This window comes from Ictalurus punctatus, chromosome 27 (genome assembly GCF_001660625.3).
Source record: "Ictalurus punctatus breed USDA103 chromosome 27, Coco_2.0, whole genome shotgun sequence".
Taxonomy (NCBI): Eukaryota; Metazoa; Chordata; class Actinopteri; order Siluriformes; family Ictaluridae; genus Ictalurus; species Ictalurus punctatus.
The window spans coordinates 16,514,997-16,540,032 of NC_030442.2; the positions used below are offsets into that span (position 1 = coordinate 16,514,997).

Consider the following 25,036-nt stretch of genomic DNA (forward strand, 5'->3'; position numbering starts at 1 on the left):
TACTATAAACACGAGAGAAACCTTTGTGCTTTATTCAAATCCTTTACATTTATTAGACTGTAAAAATATATGCATACAAAAAACGTGACAATTATCAACATTTTTGCCTTTCAGAGTAGTTCAGAGTACAATCCACTCGCATAGAAATACACACAGAAATATATACATATGTATACATAGAAAATCTATAAATATTTTGAATACACATCAACATTAGTCCTATGAGAACTGATGGAATGGCGAAAGATCATATCAGGAGCGAGTCTGATTCGGAAACAGCTTCGTGAGATGCAACTCTTGGGAAAAGGCATTCGTTTTATACAAAATGATGCCAAATAAATAACGTGAAAATCAAACTGTTAAGGTGTGATGGGAGATCAGGTGACCGAAGCATAGGTGTGGTTTGATTGAGTATATATCTATTATGTTGAGCATATAGGAGCAGAGGAGTTTATTTAGTACATCTTTAAACGTATTGAACTGTTTCTGATCATCAGAAACTGTGATTGTCTCATTCCCATCTGCTGAGGGTTTATGTATAAACAGAGTGTGTAAAGCTGACTCCTGACCGAGTTAATGATGAGCAGACCACGGGAAATCTGTGCAGATCAGTGTGTGTGTGTGTGTGTTTCAGGAGTTGACGCTATGGGCTGCTGCTAAGAGTGACGCAAAGGCAGAGTCTGGTTTTTGCATGAGATCCTGCGGCCGATCGAATTCAACAACCTGAGACAGAGACGAGAGATGAGACCGAGGGGGAAAAAAAAGAAAGAAAGAGATGGAGAGACAGAGAAAGGAGAAACATTATAAAAGGTTATTTTTCTCCTTGTGGACAGGCAATGATCGAACTAAATGCGTGTGTTTATAACGGTTCTTCTCTTTCCTGTGATGCACTGGGAATAGTGTAAACGTACACGGTCAGGCTGATATATATATATATAGAGAGAGAGAGAGAGAGAGAGAGAGAGATAGATAGATAGAGAGAGAGAGAGAGCAAGAGAGATAGATAGAGAGACAGCGAGAGAGATAGATAGATAGAGAGAGCGAGAGAGATAGATAGATAGAGAGAGCGAGAGAGATAGATAGATAGAGAGACAGCGAGAGAGATAGATAGATAGAGAGAGAGAGCAAGAGAGATAGATAGAGAGACAGCGAGAGAGAGATAGAGAGAGCGAGAGAGATAGATAGATAGAGAGACAGCGAGAGAGAGATAGATAGAGACAGCGAGAGAGATAGATAGATAGAGAGACAGCGAGAGAGATAGATAGATAGAGAGACAGCGAGAGAGATAGATAGATAGAGAGTGAGAGAGAGAGAGAGAGAGAGAGAGATAGATAGATAGAGAGAGCGAGAGAGATAGATAGATAGAGAGACAGCGAGAGAGATAGATAGATAGAGAGACAGCGAGAGAGATAGATAGATAGAGAGACAGCGAGAGAGATAGATAGATAGAGAGAGAGAGAGAGAGATAGATAGATAGAGATAGCGAGAGAGATAGATAGATAGAGAGACAGCGAGAGAGATAGATAGATAGAGAGAGAGAGAGAGAGAGAGAGAGAGAGATGGATAAAAAGAGACACAGAGAGAGAAAAGAGAAAGATACAGAGAGCGAGAGAGAAAGAGAAGAGCCGGAATGACTGAGAAAGAGCGAGATGGTGTGAGAAGAGAAAGATAAAGAAAGAGAGAGAATACAGGATGACAGAAAAGAAAGAGAGACAGAGAGAGAGAGAGAGAGAGAGAGAAATATAAAGAATGAGAGAGAAACCAAGAAAAGAGAGGGAGAGACGGCGAGAGAAAGAAAAGAGTACATGATGAAGAATGGCAGAGAGACAGACAGGGCACTCAGACAGAGAGACAGAATGACGGGGGGGGGAAGAGAGACAGCAAAAAAAAAAAAAGAGTGAAAAGAGAGGCAGACTGAGAAAAGAGAGAGAGAGGGGGGAGACGGTGCGAAACAGAAAAGAGGGGGAGAGAAAAGAGACGAAGAGAGAGACAGAAAAGTCAGACAGGCAGAGGCAGTGAAAAGAGAGACTGAGAGAGAAATAAAGAACGAGATAAAGAATGACAGAGAGACAGTGTAAAAGCACACAGAGAGAGAGAGAGAGAGAGAGGATGATGAACAAAGAGAGAGAGAAAAGAGACAAAGAGAAACAGAATGACAGAAAAAAAAAGTGTGAGCGAGAAGAGAGAGAGAGACAGAGACCGAAAAAATACAGAAAGAGAGAAACAGAAAAGACACAGAGAGATAACATTGCGTGTGCACGTGTGCGTGTGTGTGTGCGTGTGTGTGTGTGGTCACCTGGCCCTTGTCCATGACGAGGATGCGGTCACACTCGAGCACGGTGTTGATGCGGTGTGCTATAGTGAGCATGGTGCAGTGCTGGAAGACGTCTCTGATGGTGTGCTGGATCAGACCGTCTGTCTCGGCGTCTATAGACGCCGTCGCTTCGTCCAGCAGAATGATCTGTACACGTACACACACACACACACACACGCACGCACACACGTTAAATCCGATTACCCGGTTGTCATCGTCTGTTTTATGTTTCTTCTATGCTTTTTGGGGTGATGGAGGAATTTAATGTGAGCGTGTGGGGGGGTGGGGTGGGGGGTGGGGTCTTACTTTCGAATTGCGAAGCAGTGCTCTGGCCATGCACAGGAGCTGTCTCTCTCCTACAGAAAAGTTCTCGCCGTTCTCCACGACCGCCGAGTCCAGCTTCTGTGGCAAGCTAGAGATCTACCCGAGACGCGGAGAGACGTTTGATTGGTTAATTGCTTCCCCGTAACACGTCGGGCTGTTGTTAATGGTGGGAGGTTAAAGTTGTAAATCGGTACTAACTGCATTTTTCATGTACGTTTTCTCCAGAGCCATCCAGATCTCCTCATCCGTGTGATTATTAAATGGGTCGAGGTTATACCTGCGTAAAAATTTCAACACACCTTTAGGCTTTGTAGTATAAATAAATAAATAAATAAATAAATAAATAAATAAATAAATAGATAGATAGATAGATAGATAGATACAAGCGCGCTGTCATATTCGAACACAAATGCAACTCTATTTAAAAATGAGCGACTGGCGGCCAGCGTGTCACCGCCGGTTTGAGTGCAAGAGGCATTTCTGGTCTTGTGCTAGTCCTCAGACGTCAGAGATAAGAGATGAGAGGTTACCTGACAGTGCCGATGAAGAGGACCGGGTCCTGTGGGATGACGGACAGCTGACTGCGAAGGTCCTGCAGGCCCAAAGTGCAGATATCCAAGCTGTCGATCAGAATAGTGCCCTCTGCTGGCTCAACCAAGCGAAACAGAGCCACGCCCAGTGAAGATTTACCTGCCACATAACAAGATTCAATCCTTTCAAAATCTATATCCTGTGTTTTTTTTTTATATGATCAGTTATAGTGCGTCCAAAAAATTAAGTTTTTTTTTTTTGTTTGTTTGTTTTTTTGTTTTTTGTTTTTTATCAAAATGGTCTTTTACATATTTACACTGCATTCACTAGGATCATGTGAAAGGGTTTTAGATGTATTTATCCATAGATGTTATTCATATTGCTCATAACTGTGATGAAATTGAGATATATTCCATTTTAACTCCTTAAACTGCCAGCAACATATTCAGTTATTCCTCTTAAAGCATGTCACTGAGTCGCCGTACCGCTCGGCTCAACCGCACTCAACTGGTGCCAGCCGGGTCAGACGGAAACTTCGGGGTGACTTCCGATGACCACTTGAACTTTGCAGACAACTTTTCAACAACTGCGCGATCCTGTCGGTTCATTCTGTATAACATCAAGAAAGTCAGACCCTGTCTCACTGATCAGGCCACACAGCTACTAGTCCAGGCTCTTGTTCTCTCAGACCTGGACTACTGCAACGCACTACTCTCGGGCCTCCCAGCCAGCTCCATCAAACCCCTTCAGATGATTCAGAACACAGCAGCACGCCTTTTCAGTTTTCAACCGAAAGGACCCACGTCACACCCCTCTTCGTCTCCCTCCGCCGGCTTCCTGTAGCCGCTCGAATCAGATTCACGGCCTTGACGCTCACGTACAAGACCTTGTCTGGAACGCCACCCCACTACCTCAACACCCTCCTCGAGGTTTACGTCCCCCCACGCAACCTGCGCTCGGTTAACGACCGACGCTTAGTAGTGCCTACTCGGCGAGGCACGAGGTCCCTTCCAGAACCTTCCAGAAACTGACTGTCCCTCAGTGGTGAAATGAACTTCTAAACTCAATCCGCACGGCAGAATCCGTCACCACCTACAAAAAATGACTAAAGACCCACCTCTTCCATGAGCACTTAACTAACCGCTAACTCCACCCCCCGCCCTCCATGAATAAATGAATGGATTTAAACGTAAACGTAAATGTTATGACTCGCGTCTCACCTGAGCCGGTGCGCCCCACTATGCCGAGTTTCTCTCGGGGGTTGATTGTGAGGTCGAGCTGATCGAGCACTATGGGTGTGTTCTCTCTGTACTTCATGCTGTAGTTCTTAAAGGTGATCGCGCCCTCCTGTGGCCAGCCGGATGGCACGCTGACGCCTTTCACTCTGCGCGGCGCTTCGGACACGCAGCCCTGTGAAACAGATCGTGATTTAGCTCCGATCCGGTACAAAGCGATAAAAAGACATCTCAGTCTCTGCAGGTTGAACTGAGCTGACGTCCCTCATAGCCTCAAAAGAGTCGATACGATTGCGGTTGTGTCTCTCGTGACAAGCCGTATCAAATCTTCCTTAACACGTGAAAACACACAGTCTGAGTGGTATTTTTTTTTGAAAGAGTGGAACGTCTCACCGTGATGTACTCCTGCAGTCTCTCCACTGACGTAAACTTCGCCTCCACTTCCGTAGAGAGCCTCACGACGTACTGGAGCATGCCTGTCAACTGCGAGGAATAATAACACAATAAGCACCACTAGTAAACACTTTCCTACACACCATTGCAATGCTTAAAACTAACTCTGAGTGTGTGTGTGTGTGTGTGTGTGTGTGTGTTACCTGTATGGTATACGATAGGGCCAGACCCTTGAGTGAAGGATTGATCGCGTCGTTGTCGCTGAGCACTACAAACAGCGCCACAATCAGAGTAACCGAGGCGGACAGGAAGTCCAGCCAGAAGGACAGCCAACGTGTTCCGCAGTTAAACAACAGGAAGTGATTGGAGTTACGGTCGTTCAACAGTTTAAACCTGTCAAGGACACATCAAGGTCACATCACACGCAGAGGATATGAGATCGGTACGAGTGAATACTCACATACTATACTCAGATATGCAGTTTGATGGTGTGTCGTTGCGATTTTGTCGTACTTTTCTGTGTACTGTGTGCTTTTGTCATAAGCGTGGATGGTGCTGAGGCCCTGGATGACGGAGGTAGTGAGAGAGATGCAGGGAGAACGACTCACGTTCTCCAGCCGCTTCATCTCACGAATGCTCCTCTGGAAGATGCTAGAGCACACAGTGCAGCACAGAGTTAGCACAGAGTTAACACACACCTGGTGTTAATACTCTAACACAACCCCACTTCTTTTCATATATACCCGAGTGCAAAAGTTTGCGTCTCCTTAGGCCAAACTAAAGGGTTGTGCTGTTACAGGAAAACAATCAGTGTGACGTAATGCTACCACTCGGAAGTTTCCAATAACTCCACGTCCTGGATTTATTTTTTCTTTCCTTTTTTTTTGTATTCCTCTTAAACCGAAGCGATTTGCCAGAAATGGCAAATTACAGAACAACATGTTGTCCATTTCTAGTTACATATAATGTTGTAGAACATCCACGAAACAACGTAATTAGTGTTGTCATCGTTTCGTTGTTTTTATTAAGGTCGCATTTGAATCGATTTATCAGTAGGTTTAGTTTCTCTCCCCGTGAATGAGCCGTTGCTATGGAAACGATTAGCCGTATTAGAACGGGTGCATTGATATAAACCCGTGCGGTTTTGCGGCTGCGCTACTGTCCGAGCGGCTGTTCTAGGAAAGCAATCAATACCTTCTGACCAATCAGAATTGAGAATGTAGCAGCGCTGTGGTATAATCAAGTTGCCTCTGTATCTCTCTGCAGTCAATGCACACCCGCTTTTCAGTTGATTTGATCAATTGTAAAAACACAGGTACATTTTCTTTTGGGGGCAGAAACAACATGGGATTATTTATTTAGTTTTAAACTTTGTACTTAAATGTACTTTTATTTTATTTACTCAAAATATCAGAGTTGAACGTTTGGTTTTTTTAGGCTGCCATTTTCACATCCACCACTAGATGGCAGGGTTGATCAAACTGAACAACTTGCCACATGAGCAACTATTTATTATTTTCTAACACTGTCTGTCGCTGTTTGAAGCAACACGACGATTCAGTGAATGACCTACGTGACATTTACAAACATATTACAACCCCGAATAGTAGAATTGTTTTCCTTTTTGGTATCATATCTTTAATATACAGTACTGTGCAAAAGTTTTAGGCACGTGCAAAGTCGTGAATGAAACAAAGTCAATATTTGGTGTGAGGGGAAAAAAAATCAAAATAGTAGTCTCGGGTACAGCGTGTGCAGGTTTATAAGGAAATGAGCTGTAAGTGTTATCGAGCATCTTGAAGAACCAGACTCGGTTCTTCTGGAGACTTCGACTGACGCACTCGTGTCTCATTTCTGCAGAGAAACCCGGCAGCTTTCATTGTCTGAAAAGTGTCTGAAAAATTACCACATAATACGCTGCTTTCATTACTGACACACACACATTTTTCTCTAACATTTACTTTTGTGCTGGAAAACTAAAATGTTTTTGTACTGACTCATAAAATAAAAATATAGCAAATTTTGTACTTAAAAAAAAATTAGGATGGCTAAAACTTTTGCACAGTAGTGTATTACATATACTCAGTGGTCTTGTACATTGTCTACGCTGCTCATGCGAGTGCTACTCGTAAGCATTCGCGCTGCCGGAGACTGAAGGATGAATGTTAAATCTTACTAGAGGATGACAGTAAAGATGGCGCCCAGTGCAACCACGGCGATGAGGAGGAAGGGAAAGACGATGCACACGGTCAAGACGGTGCTGGTGACCATGAGGCAGAACTGCAGGAAGTTCTCCATGTTGAACGGCAGGACGGCGTCGATCTCGTCCTGATCTTTGCTGAACCGATTCACCATACGGCCGGTAGGAGTCGTGTCGAAGAAGCTCATTGGACTGGCCAGGATCTAATGGGCGGAGTTATGACATGAATCGCTACACTATATTATACTAAACAATATTATACTATCCTCTACCCTACGATACGCTTTTCAGATTTCTTCGGGTCATCGAGCCGTATTTGGACGTTAACTTTCACAGCTGATGGCACAAAAAGTTAAACGAACCCTTGCAAATGTATAATATGAATCACATCACTGTCTTCCAGGCCTAACGCCTGTGCTGACGGTGCGTGTCGGGAAGACTCACCCTCCTGAACATGGTGTCGTGGAGTTTAGACGAGGCGTGCAGCGTCACTTTAGTGAAAGTGTAACCCTTCAGGGCGCTCAGCACCACCATGGCCACTACTGTCAAGCCGTATATCATCTGATAGAAGTCCAGATCGGGATTTTTGGAGATGTTACCGGGGTCGGGATCTGATGAATTCTGTCAGAGGCAGAGCGAGAGGAAGGAAAAGATTCACGCATCGTATCATCCAAATACCCAAACATTCTTATGCATACAGTATATTACTACTTTACTGAAACAATTCCATAAAAACTTATTTTTTTTAAAGAAAACATTCAGCTACCATCCAGGAAATGAATAGCTATACAATACAAGAAGCTACATAGAATGATCACATCTGTATTAATTGAATAAAGAAGAATGATTTCACATTAAAAGGTTATTTTATTCCTGGTGAGCCAAGGCCTACAACGTCCAGCTAAACTCCATTCCAGTTTATTCATCAGGGTTTCAACCAGGAACGTCGTCTCCATACCGAGAGACAGTGGGAATGCTGTATAAGTATCGTTATAAGTGGTGAACTCCCTGTGTGGGAATTTTAAGTTAACTGATAGGAAGGGAATCTTCTTTCCTAGCTTTCACTCTGCTCACATTTTCACACTTTGTGTTACTTTTTGTGTGTAAGGTCATGTCTTAATTCTTTATCTCCAGGAATGAATTATAATCATCACTGTGTGTGTGTGTGTGTGTGTGTGTGTGTGTGTGTGTGTGTGTGTGTTTTTTACCCCAGAGCCTTGACTTAGCCAGTAACTGAGCCACCAGTTGCCGAAGGCAGTCGTTCCCACCAGCAGGACGAAGAATATCATGACAAAAAACAACAGAATGTAACCTAAACAGCGTGAGAGACAAAGAGACAAGATAGAGAGGGAAAAATAAGAAATGAGCAAGACAGAGTGAGCGAGCGAGCGAGCAAGAAATGAGTGAGTGATCGAGTGAGTGAATGAATGAATGAGTGAGTGAGTGATCGAGTGAATGAATGAATGAATGAGTGATCGAGTGAGTGAATGAATGAATGAGTGATCGAGTGAATGAATGAATAAGTGATCGAGTGAGTGAATAAATAAGTGATCGGGTGAGTGAATGAATGAATGAGTGATCGAGTGAGTGAATGAATGAATGAGTGATCGAGTGAGTGAATGAATGAATGAGTGATCGAGTGAGTGAATGAATGAATGAGTGATCGAGTGAGTGAATAAATAAGTGATCGAGTGAATGAATGAATGAGTGATCGAGTGAGTGAATGAATGAATGAGTGATCGACTGAGTGAATGAATGAATGAGTGATCGAGTGAATGAATGAATGAATGAGTGATTGACTGAGTGAATGAAGGAATAAATGATCGACTGAGTGAATAAATAAGTGATCGAGTGAGTGAATGAATGAATGAGTGATCGAGTGAGTGAATAAATAAGTGATCGAGTGAGTGAATGAATGAATGAGTGATCGAGTGAATGAATGAATGAGTGATCGAGTGAGTGAATAAATAAGTGATCGAGTGAGTGAATGAATGAATGAATGAGTGATTGAGTTAATGAATGAATGAGTGATCGAGTGAATGAATGAATGAGTGATCGAGTGAGTGAATGAATGAATGAGTGATCGAGTGAGTGAATGAATGAATGAGTGATCGAGTGAATGAATGAATGAGTGATCGAGTGAGTGAATAAATAAGTGATCGAGTGAGTGAATGAATGAATGAGTGATCGAGTGAATGAATGAATGAGTGATCGAGTGAATGAATGAATGAGTGATCGAGTGAGTGAATAAATAAGTGATCGAGTGGGTGAATGAATGAATGAATGAGTGATCGAGTGAGTGAATGAATGAATGAGTGATCGAGTGAATGAATGAATGAATGAATGAGTGATTGAGTGAATGAATGAATGAGTGATCGAGTGAGTGAATGAATGAGTGATCGAGTGAGTGAATGAATGAATGAGTGATTGAGTTAATGAATGAATGAGTGATCGAGTGAATGAATGAATGAGTGATCGAGTGAGTGAATGAATGAATGAGTGATCGAGTGAATGAATGAATGAGTGATCGAGTGAGTGAATAAATAAGTGATCGAGTGAGCGAATGAATGAATGAGTGATCGAGTGAGTGAATGAATGAATGAATGAGTGACTCATCAAGTGAGTGAATGAATGAATGAGTGAATGAGAAAGTTGGTGAATGAGTGAATGAGTGATCGAGTGAATGAATGAATGAGTGATCGAGTGAGTGAATGAATGAATGAGTGATCGAGTGAGTGAATGAATGAATGAGTGATCGAGTGAATGAATGAATGAGTGATCGAGTGAGTGAATAAATAAGTGATCGAGTGAGTGAATGAATGAATGAATGAGTGATCGAGTGAATGAATGAATGAGTGATCGAGTGAGTGAATGAATGAGTGATCGAGTGAGTGAATGAATGAATGAGTGATTGAGTTAATGAATGAATGAGTGATTGAGTGAATGAATGAATGAGTGATCGAGTGAATGAATGAATGAGTGATCGAGTGAGTGAATGAATGAATGAGTGATCGAGTGAATGAATGAATGAATGAGTGATTGAGTGAATGAATGAATGAGTGATCGAGTGAATGAATGAATGAGTGATCGAGTGAGTGAATGAATGAATGAGTGATCGAGTGAATGAATGAATGAATGAGTGATTGAGTGAATGAATGAATGAGTGATCGAGTGAATGAATGAATGAGTGATCGAGTGAGTGAATGAATGAATGAGTGATCGAGTGAATGAATGAATGAATGAGTGATCGAGTGAATGAATGAATGAGTGATCGAGTGAGTGAATGAATGAATGAGTGATCGAGTGAGTGAATGAATGAATGAGTGAGTGACTCATCAATGAGTGAATGAATGAATGAGTGAATGAGAAAGTTGGTGAATGAGTGAATGAATGAAAAAGTTGTTGAGTGTGTTAGTGAGTCAGTGTGTGTGGGTGTGTGTGTGTGTGTGTGTGTGTGTGTATGTTACCTCCAGCCGCACGGCAGTATCGGTCGTAGGTTCTGAAAGTAACGGATCCTTCCTGAGACACCTCCTTTTTGACGAGCTCGTCTTTACCCTCTAGCGTTCAGAAACAGAATGAGACTGTTTATTTATCTGCAGGTGAGGTTTCCACAAACAAACGCAAAGACATTAAGCACCCTTATAAAGATATTTGCTACTATACGTCACATGGACAAGCACCTTTTGTTTCCTGAGTGTCGGGTGCCGAGTCATCTGGTTTAACGCTCTCATCAGACATGTTGAAGGCTGGACAGGACAACGACAAACGTCAAAATGATCACCGCATTCTGTTACTTTACAGCACACATCGTTCGTGCAATTTGAAGCCGTACACGGCCATGTAAATCAGCCTAAAACCCGATGTCGATCTTTCTCGACATTAACAGAGTCAAATGAACCCAAGTGACCCTGCTCTGTATGACCTCTGACCTGCGTTTACAATTCCGCCGCTTGTGGACCGTTCTCTGCTTTGCTTGCCGTGCTCGCCGGACTCAGACGGGCTCACTGGGGCTTCCTCCTTTTTCTCCTATGAGAAATAATAACACGAAAAGTCACGCTTTACGCTTTCACGTCTGAAGAAATCGATACGCTAAAGCGGTAAAAGAAAACGCCGTTACGTTGCTCTGTTCCAGCTGGTAGTTGTTAATGAGATGTGCGTATCGACCCTGCGCTTTCATCAGAGCTCTGTGCGTTCCAGCTTCCTTAATCTTCCCATTCTCTAAAAGCAAGACTTCGTCACAGAACTCCAAATACTACGGGATGAGAGAGAGAGAGAGAGAGAGAGAGAGAGAGAGAGAGAGAGGAATGACAGACGGTAAAGTCACCAAAAGAGAATCAATGCACAATAACCACATTAAACGGTTTATTGTGAGTTACACATTAAATGAGAGGCTAGAAAATGGCTTTAGAGATGATGCGCTGGTTGGGTGATGTTTACCCGTGTGCTGTGTCAGCAAGATTCAACTAAAGAGTGTGTGAAAGGTATCGATCACGACTGTGCATGGATTCCTCTCTCTGATATCAGACATTCGTCTAGCTATCCGACATGCTGTTATTGATTACGGTGCTGCGTAATTACATAATAATAGACATATTATTTGACCACAGAGCTGTTGAATGCTCCGTTCTGATTGGTTATTTATTTTATCAGCTCTGCGAACGTCCCAGCTGTTATTTATTTACAGTCCCTTTCAAAAGTATCGGAATGGCAAAGCCAGTTTGGGTTTGAGATCAAAAGGTGAACATGAGGCGATAGATCGGGATTTCAGCTGTCGTCTCCTCATATTTACATCGAGACGTGTCAAACGACTTAAAACATGGCCCCTTTTGTGTGAACCCACGCATTTTTTTCACCTCGTCAAAAATATTGGAACACGTGACTGCTGGGTGTTGAAACCCAAGTCTTTAACGTATAGGCGAATACGACAGAACTGACCTCGTCGTTCCGATACATTCGGAGGGGACCGTAAATGAGCGTAAAAGATCGAAAACAAATCGAAGCTCAAAACTTGATCGAAATACCTGAAGCTGATGTGTGACCAGGATCATGGTCTTGCCCTTCAGCTCTTTTTTGATGCACTCTTCAAAGATGTGCTTGCCCACGTGGGCGTCGACTGCTGACAAAGGGTCGTCCAGTAGGAAGATGTCTCGGTTGGAATAGACCGCTCTTGCTAGGCTGACTCTCTGTTTCTGACCACCTGATAAGTTCAGACCGCGCTCTCCGATCTATACGCACATCACAAACGTGCGTCCGTATACAGTACATTCACAGAGAGACAAATATTATGATATGCTTTACTGCATTAGGCTCTGAAAACAAACCTCTGTCTGGTCACCGTACGGGAGAATAGCCAGATCTGGCTTCAGAGAGCAGGCGTGGATAGCACGGTTATACCTACAACACAAACGCGCACATACTAACATACTGTACGTGTACAAAAAAGAAACACCAAGACCTTAAAACCCAGACAGTTTCGTAAGAGGAAGTCTTGATTGTCCTTGACTATGCGATAAAATGTATTACAATTGTTGTGGTTACGTGGAGCATAGAAACGCCGACGTAAACGCCACGTAAACGCCATAGAAACGTTTGATGATGCACGGTTCTGTAACTTGGGGTGTGTTTGTAATCGAGTAGTTTATAGAGCAGTTTGGTTTGTGTTACCTCGCTTGGTCGAAAGGTTCTCCCATTAAAATATTATCTCGTACAGTTCCATGAAAGATCCAGGCTTGCTGGGAAACATAGGCTAACGTCCCATTTGCCGAGACCGATCCACTCTGAAGATGCATCTGAAGGGCGAAATGAAGAAATAAATGGTCTTCGCTACACATACGTTATCCGTTCCCGTCGAAACCGTTTCGTATTAAGTGACACGAATAAAGCTTTAATCAGTAAGCTATTGAGAGTAAAACTACATATACTTCATTTTTTTTGTTTATTATTTACGACACATGCTCTACGTGTTCACGTTCACGCTCTACGCGTTTTTCTCGTCCGCTATGACAGATATTTCCGAATTAGATTCCATCCCGTAAGCAAAAACGGTGCCGATAAGAATCTTTTACAGCCAGTGATAAGATAACCATGTGATTGATTACAACACTGAACCACAAGGACAAGTACAAGTTATGGGCCTGTGGACGAGTACCATACCTGCTCGAGTATGCTTGATATCAGCGAGGTTTTTCCACTTCCAACGTTGCCACAAACGCCAAGCAAATTTCCCTGAAACAACAACAACAACACGAATAAACAAATAAAACGTTTATTAATCACCACAGCGCCTTATCATTAGATAGATCTATTTATACCACAGCTCTGTTGAATGCTCAATTCCGATTGGTCAGAAGGTGTTGATCGGTGTGATTTTCTATAACAGCAACTCTAAGAGTAGTTCCGGTCGCAAGGTTTATATTAACATTATTTATATGATTGTTTCTATAGTAACAGCTTACACAGGGACTTTCATAGCGGACACTCCATATGAACGGATTGGAAGATAATTACTGATATGGTTACGTTTACCGTTAGGAGACATTTACGTTGTTTTTATGGACAGAGTCCCCGGTTTCAGCGCTTTGCAACAGTCAGAAGCTATGACTTTAAGTTTTCTGGCATCTTCGGGACAGCGAACAGAGTTGTTAGTCATTTTGTTGGCAGCGATAACACAGGATCAGGATGGAAGGACGGAGATCTTTGCGCTTTCCGGTTACTTAGAAACGTGACGCGTCGTGCATCTTCGGCCAGTCCCTGCAGGATTCCGTGATTTAGCGATCGCGGGAATGAAGGAAAAATCGAGCGGACTCTGCAATATTCCGAGGAGCTGGCGATTTTTCACGATTACCGCAGATTTCTGATCATTGTTTCCTATAACAGCACGTACTGTCGTGTTTTATTCCTTATCAGACCACCCATCATCTTCTGATTTCTCTTTTAAACTACCTGTTCCTTCTTGAAGTACAGAATGTCTTTACAAAACACTTCTTCGGCTCGGGAAAAATTAACCGCACGGACACGCACGCACCTTGGGAAGGGTAAACGTGATGTTCCTTAGCGTCGGTTTGGTGTTCTGTGTGCGTGTGCCGTTCCGAGTGACCTCCGCAGGCTCAGCTTTACCCTTCTTCACCCCGTTGCCCACAGTCACTGGGCTCTCAGGGCCGTTTGGAGCAGAGGAACTCCATGAGAACGAAGCTTTGTCCATCGCTAGAGCGGCACTCAAGTCTTTGTTCTGGATCAGATATGGGTCGGGATTCTTTATCATCAGGATCCTCTGGGAAAGGAAAGTACTGAAATGAGTATAATGTACTTACGCTTCAGGAACTTAGGGCTTCTGATTGTTAAATAAACCCAAAACGAAATGTCTGAAGATTAGACTGTGAAAAACTAGGAGTGCTTCAGTGATGTACAGATACCGTGACTCAAAAACGTGTCTTACATATAGGAGGTGGAAAAAGAAGATCGAAATTTCCCAAAACAGGAGCACAAGGAAAATGAAAGTCGAACCTTTAATCGCGTCAGAGAGACTTTCGCTTCGGCCAGTGCTTTTACAGAGAACGGCAGCAGACCCATCGTCATCCGCATCGAGTTGAACACAGCGATGATGGTGAACGCCTGGCAAACCCCAGAGAGACGTACAGTATGTACTGAAAAAATCTACTGACAGCATGATTTCTTCCACAATTCCATCGTTGTTACAAACTCCCCGAGTGTAAAGTGTAAAGTATAAAGCCTAATAAACCACTGGCTCAAACGTATCACATGAATGTCAGGGAAAGAAGCATCACATGATTGTCATTTTACTGTCACGTGTTAAAGAGGAGTCCTGTCCATGCGTGAGGAGGCCGATAACAGAAGCCGTAAAAACGGTGGATACTCACGGTGGAGGGCTGCAGAGACAGGCGGAGTGCTGTGTGAGCGATGAAGGTCAGGATCGTGGCCAGAGAGGGAACTATAGCTGTTAAGGAGGCGTTCACACTCTGAGTGTATCCCGCTTTCTCCAAAAGCAACTTCTCTTGCTTCCGGATATCTGCAGGGAGAGAGAGAGAGAGAGAGAGAGAGAGAGAGAGAGAGAGAGAGAGAAAGATAAAGAGAGAGATAAAGAGAGATAGAGAGAGAGAGTTAGAGAGAGAGGGACAGCAAGAGAGAGAGAGAGATAGGTAGATAGATGGATAGATAGATAGATAGATAGAGAGAGACAGAGAGAGAGAAAGATAAAGAGAGAGAGAGATAGAGAGAGAGAGAGTTAGAGAGAGCAGGAGAGCGAGATATATATATATATATAGAGAGAGAGAGAGAGAGAGAGAGAGAGATACAGAGAGAGAGATAGAGAGAGATATATAGAGATAGATAGGTAGGTAGATAGATAGAGAGAGAGAGAGAGAGAGAGAGAGAGAGAGAGAGAGAGAGATAGAGAGAGATATAGAGAGAGAGAGAAAGAGATAGATAGAGAGAGATAGATATATATAGAGAGAGAGAGATACAGAGAGAGAGATAGAGAGAGATATATAGAGATAGATAGGTAGGTAGATAGATAGATAGATAGATAGATAGATAGATATAGATATAGATATATATAGAGAGAGAGAGAGAAAGAGAGAGAGAGGGAGAGCGAGATATATAGATATATAGATATATATATATAGAGAGAGAGAGAGAGAGAGAGAGAGAGATAGAGAGAGAGATATAGAGATAGATATGTAGGTAGATAGATAGATAGATATATATAGATATAGATATAGATATAGATATATATAGAGAGAGAGAGAGAGAGAGAGAGATACAGAGAGATAGAGAGATAGATAGATACATATATACAGAGAGCGAGAGAGAGAGAGAGAGAGAGATACAGAGAGATAGAGAGATAGATATATACAGAGAGAGAGAGAGAGAGAGATACAGAGAGATAGAGAGATAGATAGATACATATATACAGAGAGCGAGAGAGAGAGAGAGAGAGAGATACAGAGAGATAGAGAGATAGATAGATACATATATACAGAGAGAGAGAGAGAGAGAGAGCGAGAGACAGAGAGAGAGAGATACAGAGAGATAGAGAGATAGATAGATACATATATACAGAGAGAGAGAGAGAGAGAGAGCGAGAGACAGAGAGAGAGAGATACAGAGAGATAGATAGATACATATATACAGAGAGAGAGAGAGAGAGAGAGAGAGAGAGAGAGAGAGAGAGAGAATGAGATGTAAGATGTTTTTACATTGATAATGTATGAAATGATAATATTTGTGAAGCTGAACATCAGGGTCAGTAACATACTGTATATCATAAATAATTTGGTTTATAAGCCACACCCAGGAACAAACACTAAGGTTAAAGGTAACTCTATTATTACAGGACAGTCGATTCTACACCAGCATTTTACTACAGTTTGGATCAAAGCTTCGATTTAAATGAATTGAGACAACGATGATAAACCTGGCTGGAAAAATCTAAAAGTGTACCTGTGATTTTCTTTTCAAAAGACTCCTCCCATGCGTACATCTTGATGAGTTTGATGCAGGTCAGGACTTCGTTCATGGTGCGAACGCGCTTGTCTGTCACAGAGATGGCCTTTTTCCGAAACACTCTGATCAGCAGGCCGATGAAGAACTGAAGAAGGGCACGAGCACGCGGAGGCTCGTTACTGGGTTTGCAAACAGCAGACTGCATTTTCTGACAGTGGGCCTCATTTATTAAGCTGGATACAAGCAAGTTTATTCGTAAATCGTTCGTAGGAGCATTTCCAAAAAAGAAAAGGTCGTAAAAAAAACGTTCGTATCCTAAAGCCCTAAAGTAGCAGCACTCAGACGTTGGGGGGGTTTTTTCAACGTGAGGCAACATCTCATCTCCGGATGAGACTAAAATGATCAGACAAGCACTGAGTTTGGTCTAAAAAACAGTAGGTCGTCGCCGATCCGGACAGAAATAAAACCAGAGTAGCACCCAATGTACATTTAATCCTATCCAAATAAGGCTGAATTCACTTAGTTCATACTTAATTTACCTTTGCTGTTTATTTGTCTCCATATTTCAGCCTTTTCGGGTGCCGTTAGGCTGATAAACAGTTTTCATTGGTGTATACGTGAGTCAAAATAACCTTCGCCCCTTAGTTTCCATTTCTCAGTATCTGCTCTCGGAGTTTTGCCTTTTATGGAGTTTTGTGGGCGTCACTAAATGCGCCTTAGACCATGCGGGTGATTGGCATTCATCAGCATACGCTGTACGAGAGTGCAAAGATAACCGTCAGCGCCGAAACCTTTGCAAAACGGGCGGAAATCCTTATTTCGGGTTTGGCTTGCGCAAACCTTTACACGCAGCTTTACTACAAGATTGATAACCGAAGTCCACAATGTCAGACATTTAAAATAAATAAACAAATAAATAAATAAATAAAAAGTTCAACAGAAGGTCACTAGCTCACCTGGATAGGTATAAAGATGAGGTAAGTCATGATTCCTATGAGTGCAGTGTAGCCCAAGATGTAGCATGAATAAATAATACACACGATGAGCAACATGGGGATACACAGTAGAAATGTACCAAAAAGCACTGCCTCGAATATACGATAGCCGTCACTCGTTAATATGTTGATCATCTGCAGGGGAGAGAGAGAGAGAGAGAGAGAATCACAATAACGTTCTTTTTCTTCAATCAAGAGTACCTTTAAGCCCATTTTATTCGTCTTAATTCGATTCGATTATTAAGTCAATCGTTTTCGTTTAGTTGTTGAATGTTGGTATGTTATTTGAGACAATGCTTCTTTTAATCCTAATACAGAGGCCATGTGTTATCAGGAAATCACATTAAAATATGCTTAACTGGACTGTGGATCGATCTAAAAAGGGATTTAATTGATATAATGCGAGACAGCGAGATTATAACAATCATCACGATGACAGTTCTGTGATTTTAAGATACTCAGCGACAAAGATTTGACGCTTAAGAAGGTCAAAGCAGATACTTTTTACCTTTTATATATAAATATTAATATTTAGCACAAGTCAGTGGCAGGTAAGTGATGTATGTATTCTTATAATAGAATATCATGGTTGTTGTTTTTCTTGAGGAATCCGGACACTCGCTAAGCACTGAGTAATGAAAAAAATTAAAATAAAAATGAAAAAATCATTCGGAAATACCCGGAAGTACGTTTGTCAATATTTTCAAAGAATTTATCAGAAAAAAATCGCTGTACCTCAGAAAACCTATATATTGTGAAATAATGTATCGTGATATTGATATGATACTGTCATATCGCCAAGTCCTACTAACAACGAACAACCTTGAGAAAATCTCAGTTGGATCGAAGGAAAGAGCAGTGGACCGGATTAACCAATCAGAGGCTACCTCTCCGACAGTGACGTCGCTGAGTGTTCGGAGCGTGATGATTTTCTGGAAGGCGAGCATGCTGAAGGCTCCTTTCATTCGGATGGCGGTGCGCAGGTTCACGGCCCAGAGGAGCGACGCGAAGAAAGCTTTACTGAACTCCGAGATGAACAGCGCCACACACAGGCCAACGCCGTGCACCAGCGCGGATCTGTCTGACTTCTCCACGTACGTCAGGATCTCGTGCACCAGAATAGACTGGACAACGCGTAGAGAATGTAGAGAGAAAAGAGTGTTTTTAGAGGAAGAGATAGCATTCATCTTAACAATGTAAGTACTAGCCTAGATCATTTCTTTATTATTTATTTTTTTAAGAAAATACATCTTTTTTAAAAAAAAATAATAATAAATAAATAAATAAAACACAACTCTTGCATAATTTTGGATTCTCCTGCAACTGAAATAAATCTGAAGCTCGGTTACCTTTTAAAAACATACAGTGAATGTGATTCAAGAGTCATAAGGTTTCATGAAAAAATATTCATAATATTCCTACACTTATAGTAAAAAGTATAGCAGTTATAGAATAGTAGCTGAATGTTTAAGAGAGAAAGAACGTACCGGTCCAATAAACACAGATAATGTAAACAAAACAGCGACGATGCAAGACACTATAAGGCGAGTCCTCTGGAAACGTATCACTACTGAGCCGAGGGACGCTTTCTCGATGCCCACACGTGACACCTCGTCCTCCCACATCCTTAAGAACCTACACACACACACACACACACATACACCAGTATAGTTTTAATCATTTAAAACAGTAATGCAAAATGTGTTCACTGATACCTTAAATAATGTAGCTTCTAAGTTATGAATAAACCAAATGAGGGTGTGCATGTACAGGAAAATAATCAACGACAGGATGGTGCGATGAAGCTATGAAGTTCCCGTCATCATTAACTCTTAAATTGATTATTTTCCTCTAGCTGCATATCCATAACAGTGCTCTGCTTGTCTTACATCACAGCAATTTGCTGTTGTTTTTTTTATTTAGCATCAAACATGTCATGTTTTTTTTTATCCATTTATAGTTACATTTAATGTTGTGCAACTTTAAATAATTAAAAGTATTTTTTTTTTTTTTAATGATTGTAAAGTGCCTTGAAATTCGCAGCGTTATTCGACGTGTTGATGTCGTTTCCACGGAAACAGGAAGTCAAGGCGGGGGCGGGGTTTATATATCGAGTGGCCCCTCCGCCCTTTTTTTTCCCATTAGCGTCTAGCTTACGTCACGCGCAGCCCGGGCTAAGCCGTACTTGACAGCTAGTACCGTGGATATTTATAATGTTGTGGGCGGGACACTTCAGATTCTAGAGAGCGTTTGATTGGACAGAAGATCTGACGAGAAGCTGAAGTGCAGAATGATGCCGTTGAAATTGTTGATCCGTATCGGTGGTAGAGACAGAGAGAGTTTTTTGCGAATTTTGTCGTCGTTTTGGAGCGCACTAGCTTATAGATAACCTTAAGGCTGATTTCATGGGGACTTTAAAGTATTATTGTAAATAAACCTCACTGATTTTTCTCATTTTTACTTTAAAATTAATAATAAAGGTGACTACTGTCCCAGTGAAACTCCCTCCGTCTCTACTTTCCATTCAGAAACAATACATTTCAATTTAGTTCAAATAAATCCTGCAGCTACGGAAGACGTTAACAGGAACTTGATTGCTACACGAGTAACGAACGGAACGTAAGTGTTAATAAACTCCCGGCTTTGTTTCAGAGTATATCGAGTCCTTATAATAATGTCTAAAACAGGCCTACCTCTCTCCATTTTTGTGCGCTCCATCATGAGGAGAAAGATTCAGAGAGCTTGTGTCCAGACGATTCCTGAACAACTTCCACATCATGGGCGTCATCCATGAGAACGAGGTGAAGGAGAAGAATCCGGCATCGTCCATAGGGTTCGAGCTGCTAAAAGGCAGAAGGAACACAAACGCTTATTGCATTATACCTTATTACACTTTAGATAGATTCATAATTTGTAACTCATAAAATAGATACTCTTGCTTGTCTTTTGTTCCTAAAGCAGATGAAGATCTGATGGGAAAGTGAAGTATACAGTAGATAAAGTTTTCTGTCGTGAAAAGAATTACTGAAGGGGTAACAGAAAAGCGTTTGAATATCGTCTGGAGATTCAGAGTTCGAATTGCGGTGATGACGCGGCCGTCCGTGGCTGGGAGACTAAGAGAGCAAAATTGGCTGGATAGAAGGAGTATACGCTCTCTCTCTCTCTCTCTCTCTCTCTCTCTCTCACTCTCTCTCTCCTGTCAATCACAGCAACACTGGCCAATCGTGAGCGTCTGTGAGCTCATGGATGAGTCTGTTCCATGGCCCTGTGATGCAGCAGGAGCAGCAGTTCGAAAAGATGTTGGCTTCATGTGTCCACTCCCACCAATCTACTGATCATACTGTATGTTTAATAATGATATAATAATTACTCAAGGCACTGGACAGAAATGACACGGAGCGTGTTTACCTTGAGGTGAAGCGGAAAGGAATCAGGGTCTTCATGCTGGCCTGGTACTTCTTCCCATGGCTGAGCGGAAGCTCTGGTTCACTGTAGTCTGGAATCAAAGAGCCTTCAGGAAACGAGTTCATGCTGACAGACGACTCGGGCCTCAAAGCAGAACTCTCTCGCCTCTTCCTCTGTGGAAAGAATGCAAAGGAATAAAAAGCTTTGAAAAGTGAATGGGAGGTACTTACATTTACAGAATATGCCCTTGTCCAGAGCGACTTACATTTATCTTATTTATACATCTGAGCGATTGAGGGTTAAGGGCCTTGCCCGAGGGCCCAACAGTGGTAGCTTGGCAGTGCTGGGGCTTGATCTTCTGACCTTCTGATCAGTAACCCAGAGCCTTTAACCACTCACCCTCCACTGCCCACAGGTATAAAGAAGTACAGACACACAGCAGACTTTACTCACCAAAGACAGTCCTTCAACGCACTCTTTCTCATTCGGTTCATTTCTCATTTGACGGGAAATGCCCATCCTTTGGCTCTGCAGAAAAAAACACAGCATGGCAAATCACATGATCGCTATGCATGGCATCTTTTAAGACATTTCAATATCCATAAATGTTGATCTTTATTATTTAGAACCGCAGGTGTTTTTACATTACATTACAACATTTGGCAGACGCCCTTATACAGAGCGACTTGCAATTATCTCATTTATATAACTGAGCAGTTGAGGGTTAAGGGCCTTGCCCAAGGGCCCAACAGTGGCAGCTTTGCAGTGCTGGGATTTGAACTCACAAGCATCCAATCAGTACTCCAACATCTTAACCACTGAACTACAATTTCCCCACATTTCGTACGGCTAAGACAGGTTCGATTTGTCCTAGAAGCAGCGGAAATCCTTACGCATAACAAACCGAGTTTAAAAATTAGGCAAAATCCTACAAAGCAGAAAACACTTTGGTTTTTGGTTATTGAGTAAATACTTGTGCATATTCACATAGTTACTACCAAACAAAATAATGATATTTTATTTAACAATATATAGTATACTGTATATTAAACTGTATTTATACTATACTATACTATATTACACTATACACGTCTGTCTGCTCAGTGAAAATGATGCATATTGGCCGAACTATTGTTATTTTTTATTTATTTTAACGTTATCTGGACATACACTAAGTCTTTACACTCATGCTCAGACAGAAGTCAGCAGCTTCATAATATTTTCCTGCTTTCCAGCTCAACGGACACACTTAGCATAACGCAATAAGTAAGTAAAAAAAAAAATGAAACTTTTTAAAATCTAGATATATCCATGAATGTGCTTCTTCTTTTTTTTTGCTCATGCATCCATGTTTGATTTTTAGATTCTTGCGACTGGGTGTTGATTAAGTAAACCCAAGACTGGAGTTTTTCTAAAACATTGTTTTATGTTTGATTATGATCAATTATGATAACATTTCTAATATGACTTGATTTTACAGCCTACTGTATACACATAGATAATTATTCATTTATCAATAAAGCATAATAATACTGATACTAATAATAATAGTAATAATAATAATAATAATAATAATAATAATAATAATAATAATAATAATATCCCTTAATTCTTAACCCAAAGCAAAAATCTCAGCAGAAAACGAAAGCATCTAAAACAACCTGCTTCTCACAGGATCATTAATATTCCACTAGTACAAAAATATCATTATTATATTCATAATCATTATCGATGCATAATAAAAGTCTCAATAAAGAGTGAAATCAGACAAGTACCTGTGTGTCCCTGTCTCACGCAGGGAGGAGAAGCGATCTGTACTGCAGGCTGAATAATTCTAAATGCTTTTAATCTCCTGTAGAGGTGTTCTTGGCTCGGTGTGTGTTTCAAGTTACGTCAGAGAAGTTACGAGTCGAGAAAGATTAACTAGAGCAGAAGTCTGGGTCAGAGGCTGTCCCTGTCTTTTCCCATTACCTAAACTGAATGAAAAACATGCTGAGTCACAGATACACCGTCCTGTAGTGCTCTTTATACTGCTCTTATAGTACCTTTAGTCACAATATCCCAAGGAATTTAAATATATGGTGTATTCTAAAGCAAACGGTATGTATTAAAGAAATCAATTGGTATATATATATATATATATATATATATATATATATATATATATATATATGTGTGTATTACGCAATCGAAAGCAAGATCCAATCACGAGAAGCTAAAATCAAAGTAAGTCAAGCTAGTGTATGTCTGTGTCTTTTTTTTTTTGTCTTTTTTTTTTTACCAACCTTGTTGACGCAAGTCAATAAAATAAAAACATTTCTTAAAAAGAATAAGCTGGCCAAACTTGCGCCACAATTATAGATAAGATATGAAGAGAGGAACATTATTGTGGCGAGACGTCAGAAATGCGATCAAAGACAAAATGGGAAAACCACTGACTAATGAGGGAGATGTTTTTTTTTAGTATTGTATATAAGCACGAAGGTTGATCGTACCCGTCAGATGATCTGCAGACATCTCGGCTTTTCTGATTCTCCGATAAAAGTCTGATTTCTTAAAGAGCTCTTAAACCCCTGGACTCGGAGACATTTTCATTTTTGGCTAAGGGGATTTTCCACGAGATTGGCTTGCATTCATTTCATTCTGTTCAAATATGGTGCATGGGATATAAACTGTTTCTCTCACACACACACACACACACACACACACACACACAACCTATGGCATACATTTCTGCTTCTCACATTCAGCAAAAAGAAAACATGAGGTGAAAGAGGGTTTATTAGACCCGCTGTAATGATAAAGAGAGAAAAAGATAAGAAGGACGATGGCCTTATGGCTCGAATCCGATGATGTGACTGAGATTTAACTACGTAATTTCTGGGATAATCACAGGACGAAGAGTAAACGTATGTCTTTTAGGTCATGTAGAGTCACTTCAACAGAAGTCGGTTACAGAATAAACCGATTTTTATCAGCTTCTGTGTCTTCTCGTCCTTGCCGTTTTTTCTGAATATGAAGAGTTAATGTTCAGCACTTTGTATGAGTTAATGAATACATGTAACATCACTATCACCTAGTTTTACAGAGGGCACTGTTAAACATTAAATGCTAATCACTTCAGACTCCTGTCAATTACACAGTAGGTTAGAGGGGACATCTGGATGTCAGAGAAACACTCATGTCTTGTCCATTTCATCCATTGTTATGCTTTCTTATTGCAAGAAACCAATCCATACACACTTCCTGTGGTCTACATGCACACCACAGATCAATATTAATGAGGATGTTAAAATAGCTAAGCATTATTATTTTAGAGATGTACCCCACAGAACCACCGCAGATCAGATCTTATTTCTGTAGTGGATCGGGATCGTTCTCAGGACAGCGGTGGTACTGACGTGGTAGCGTGTGTGGTACGAGTGTATCAGGTGTTACGTACTGGGACTTTAAACACAGTGCTGTAAATGAACACTGTTTAAAACAACACTGCTGTAGTCGACCCACTCGTATCAGCACACGCACTTCTACGTCAGTGTCACGGATGTTCTGAGAATGATCCACCACTACAGTTGTTATGGTGTTTAGTCACTGCGTACGATCGGTCAGTCTCCTCACTCCTTTACCTGATTAAAATGCATTTCACGTGCGTTATTTCACGCTTACTTCAGTCATTCTATCAAGCATTTTTGTGTCCAGATGTGTACGCAACCCTGTACCTGTAAACCCTGGACACGCCCTAAATGGCACTACAGCAAAACTATATATATATTTTTTCTGATTATGTTAGTTAGATTTTTTGGGGGGGAGGGGGCATTACTAATGATATTAGTAAAAGTATCATTTACTTAACCCCCTGAGTTCTACGTCACTGCCACTTAGCTGAAGGACTTGATCCACAAGTGCTTGCCGTTACCATAGGAACGACCTGAAAATATGGCCGTTATTTCTCCAGAGATTGCTGTCCCTCTATCATTCCTTCCTGCTTTTTTTTTTTTTTTTAAATATCTTCTACTTTTTAAAACACACTTTCCGACTTTAGCTCATGAGAAGGTTAAGTTCATATTCAAATAAACCGTTCGTTCGTACGGAGCGTTACCGCTGGAGAGAGGCGTGGCTCGCGAACTGCGTTATAAAACGAGCTTCATGAATAATTAATGAGGACGAGCTGCTTCAT

At 41.4% G+C, this 25,036-nt stretch overlaps 2 protein-coding genes across 3 annotated transcripts in view; one reads left to right on the forward strand and one right to left on the reverse strand.

The window, feature by feature from the left end:
- The window catches only part of abcc12 (ATP-binding cassette, sub-family C (CFTR/MRP), member 12), a 27,706-nt gene continuing 2,670 nt past the window's right edge, over positions 1-25,036 (reverse strand). The window contains exons 2-32 of one of the 2 annotated variants that reach the window (XM_017458796.3): positions 22,635-22,675; positions 21,313-21,387; positions 20,863-21,032; positions 20,148-20,294; positions 18,942-19,089; positions 18,342-18,578; positions 17,416-17,589; positions 16,457-16,604; positions 14,875-15,023; positions 14,501-14,608; positions 14,022-14,267; positions 13,151-13,222; positions 12,662-12,786; positions 12,319-12,391; positions 12,019-12,222; positions 11,115-11,249; positions 10,927-11,023; positions 10,678-10,743; positions 10,465-10,554; positions 8,206-8,309; positions 7,442-7,618; positions 6,974-7,200; positions 5,311-5,448; positions 5,001-5,190; positions 4,798-4,887; positions 4,390-4,579; positions 3,169-3,328; positions 2,837-2,915; positions 2,621-2,734; positions 2,297-2,461; positions 1-723 (exon numbers count right to left, since the gene is read on the reverse strand). In XM_017458796.3, the coding sequence (XP_017314285.1) occupies positions 631-723; positions 2,297-2,461; positions 2,621-2,734; positions 2,837-2,915; positions 3,169-3,328; positions 4,390-4,579; positions 4,798-4,887; positions 5,001-5,190; positions 5,311-5,448; positions 6,974-7,200; positions 7,442-7,618; positions 8,206-8,309; positions 10,465-10,554; positions 10,678-10,743; positions 10,927-11,023; positions 11,115-11,249; positions 12,019-12,222; positions 12,319-12,391; positions 12,662-12,786; positions 13,151-13,222; positions 14,022-14,267; positions 14,501-14,608; positions 14,875-15,023; positions 16,457-16,604; positions 17,416-17,589; positions 18,342-18,578; positions 18,942-19,089; positions 20,148-20,294; positions 20,863-21,032; positions 21,313-21,378 (4,182 nt within the window). In that variant the 5' untranslated portion in view covers positions 21,379-21,387; positions 22,635-22,675 and the 3' untranslated portion in view covers positions 1-630. Of the gene's footprint in view, positions 724-2,296; positions 2,462-2,620; positions 2,735-2,836; positions 2,916-3,168; positions 3,329-4,389; positions 4,580-4,797; positions 4,888-5,000; positions 5,191-5,310; positions 5,449-6,973; positions 7,201-7,441; positions 7,619-8,205; positions 8,310-10,464; positions 10,555-10,677; positions 10,744-10,926; positions 11,024-11,114; positions 11,250-12,018; positions 12,223-12,318; positions 12,392-12,661; positions 12,787-13,150; positions 13,223-14,021; positions 14,268-14,500; positions 14,609-14,874; positions 15,024-16,456; positions 16,605-17,415; positions 17,590-18,341; positions 18,579-18,941; positions 19,090-20,147; positions 20,298-20,862; positions 21,033-21,312; positions 21,388-22,634; positions 22,676-25,036 lie in introns of both variants that reach the window. The other variant, XM_017458795.3, reaches the window with a different exon arrangement.
- The window catches only part of LOC108259371 (arylamine N-acetyltransferase, pineal gland isozyme NAT-10), a 6,058-nt gene continuing 3,735 nt past the window's right edge, over positions 22,714-25,036 (forward strand). The window contains exon 1 of the mRNA XM_017458799.3: positions 22,714-22,959. The gene's annotated coding sequence lies outside the window, so the exon portion shown is untranslated. The remainder of the gene's footprint in view (positions 22,960-25,036) is intronic.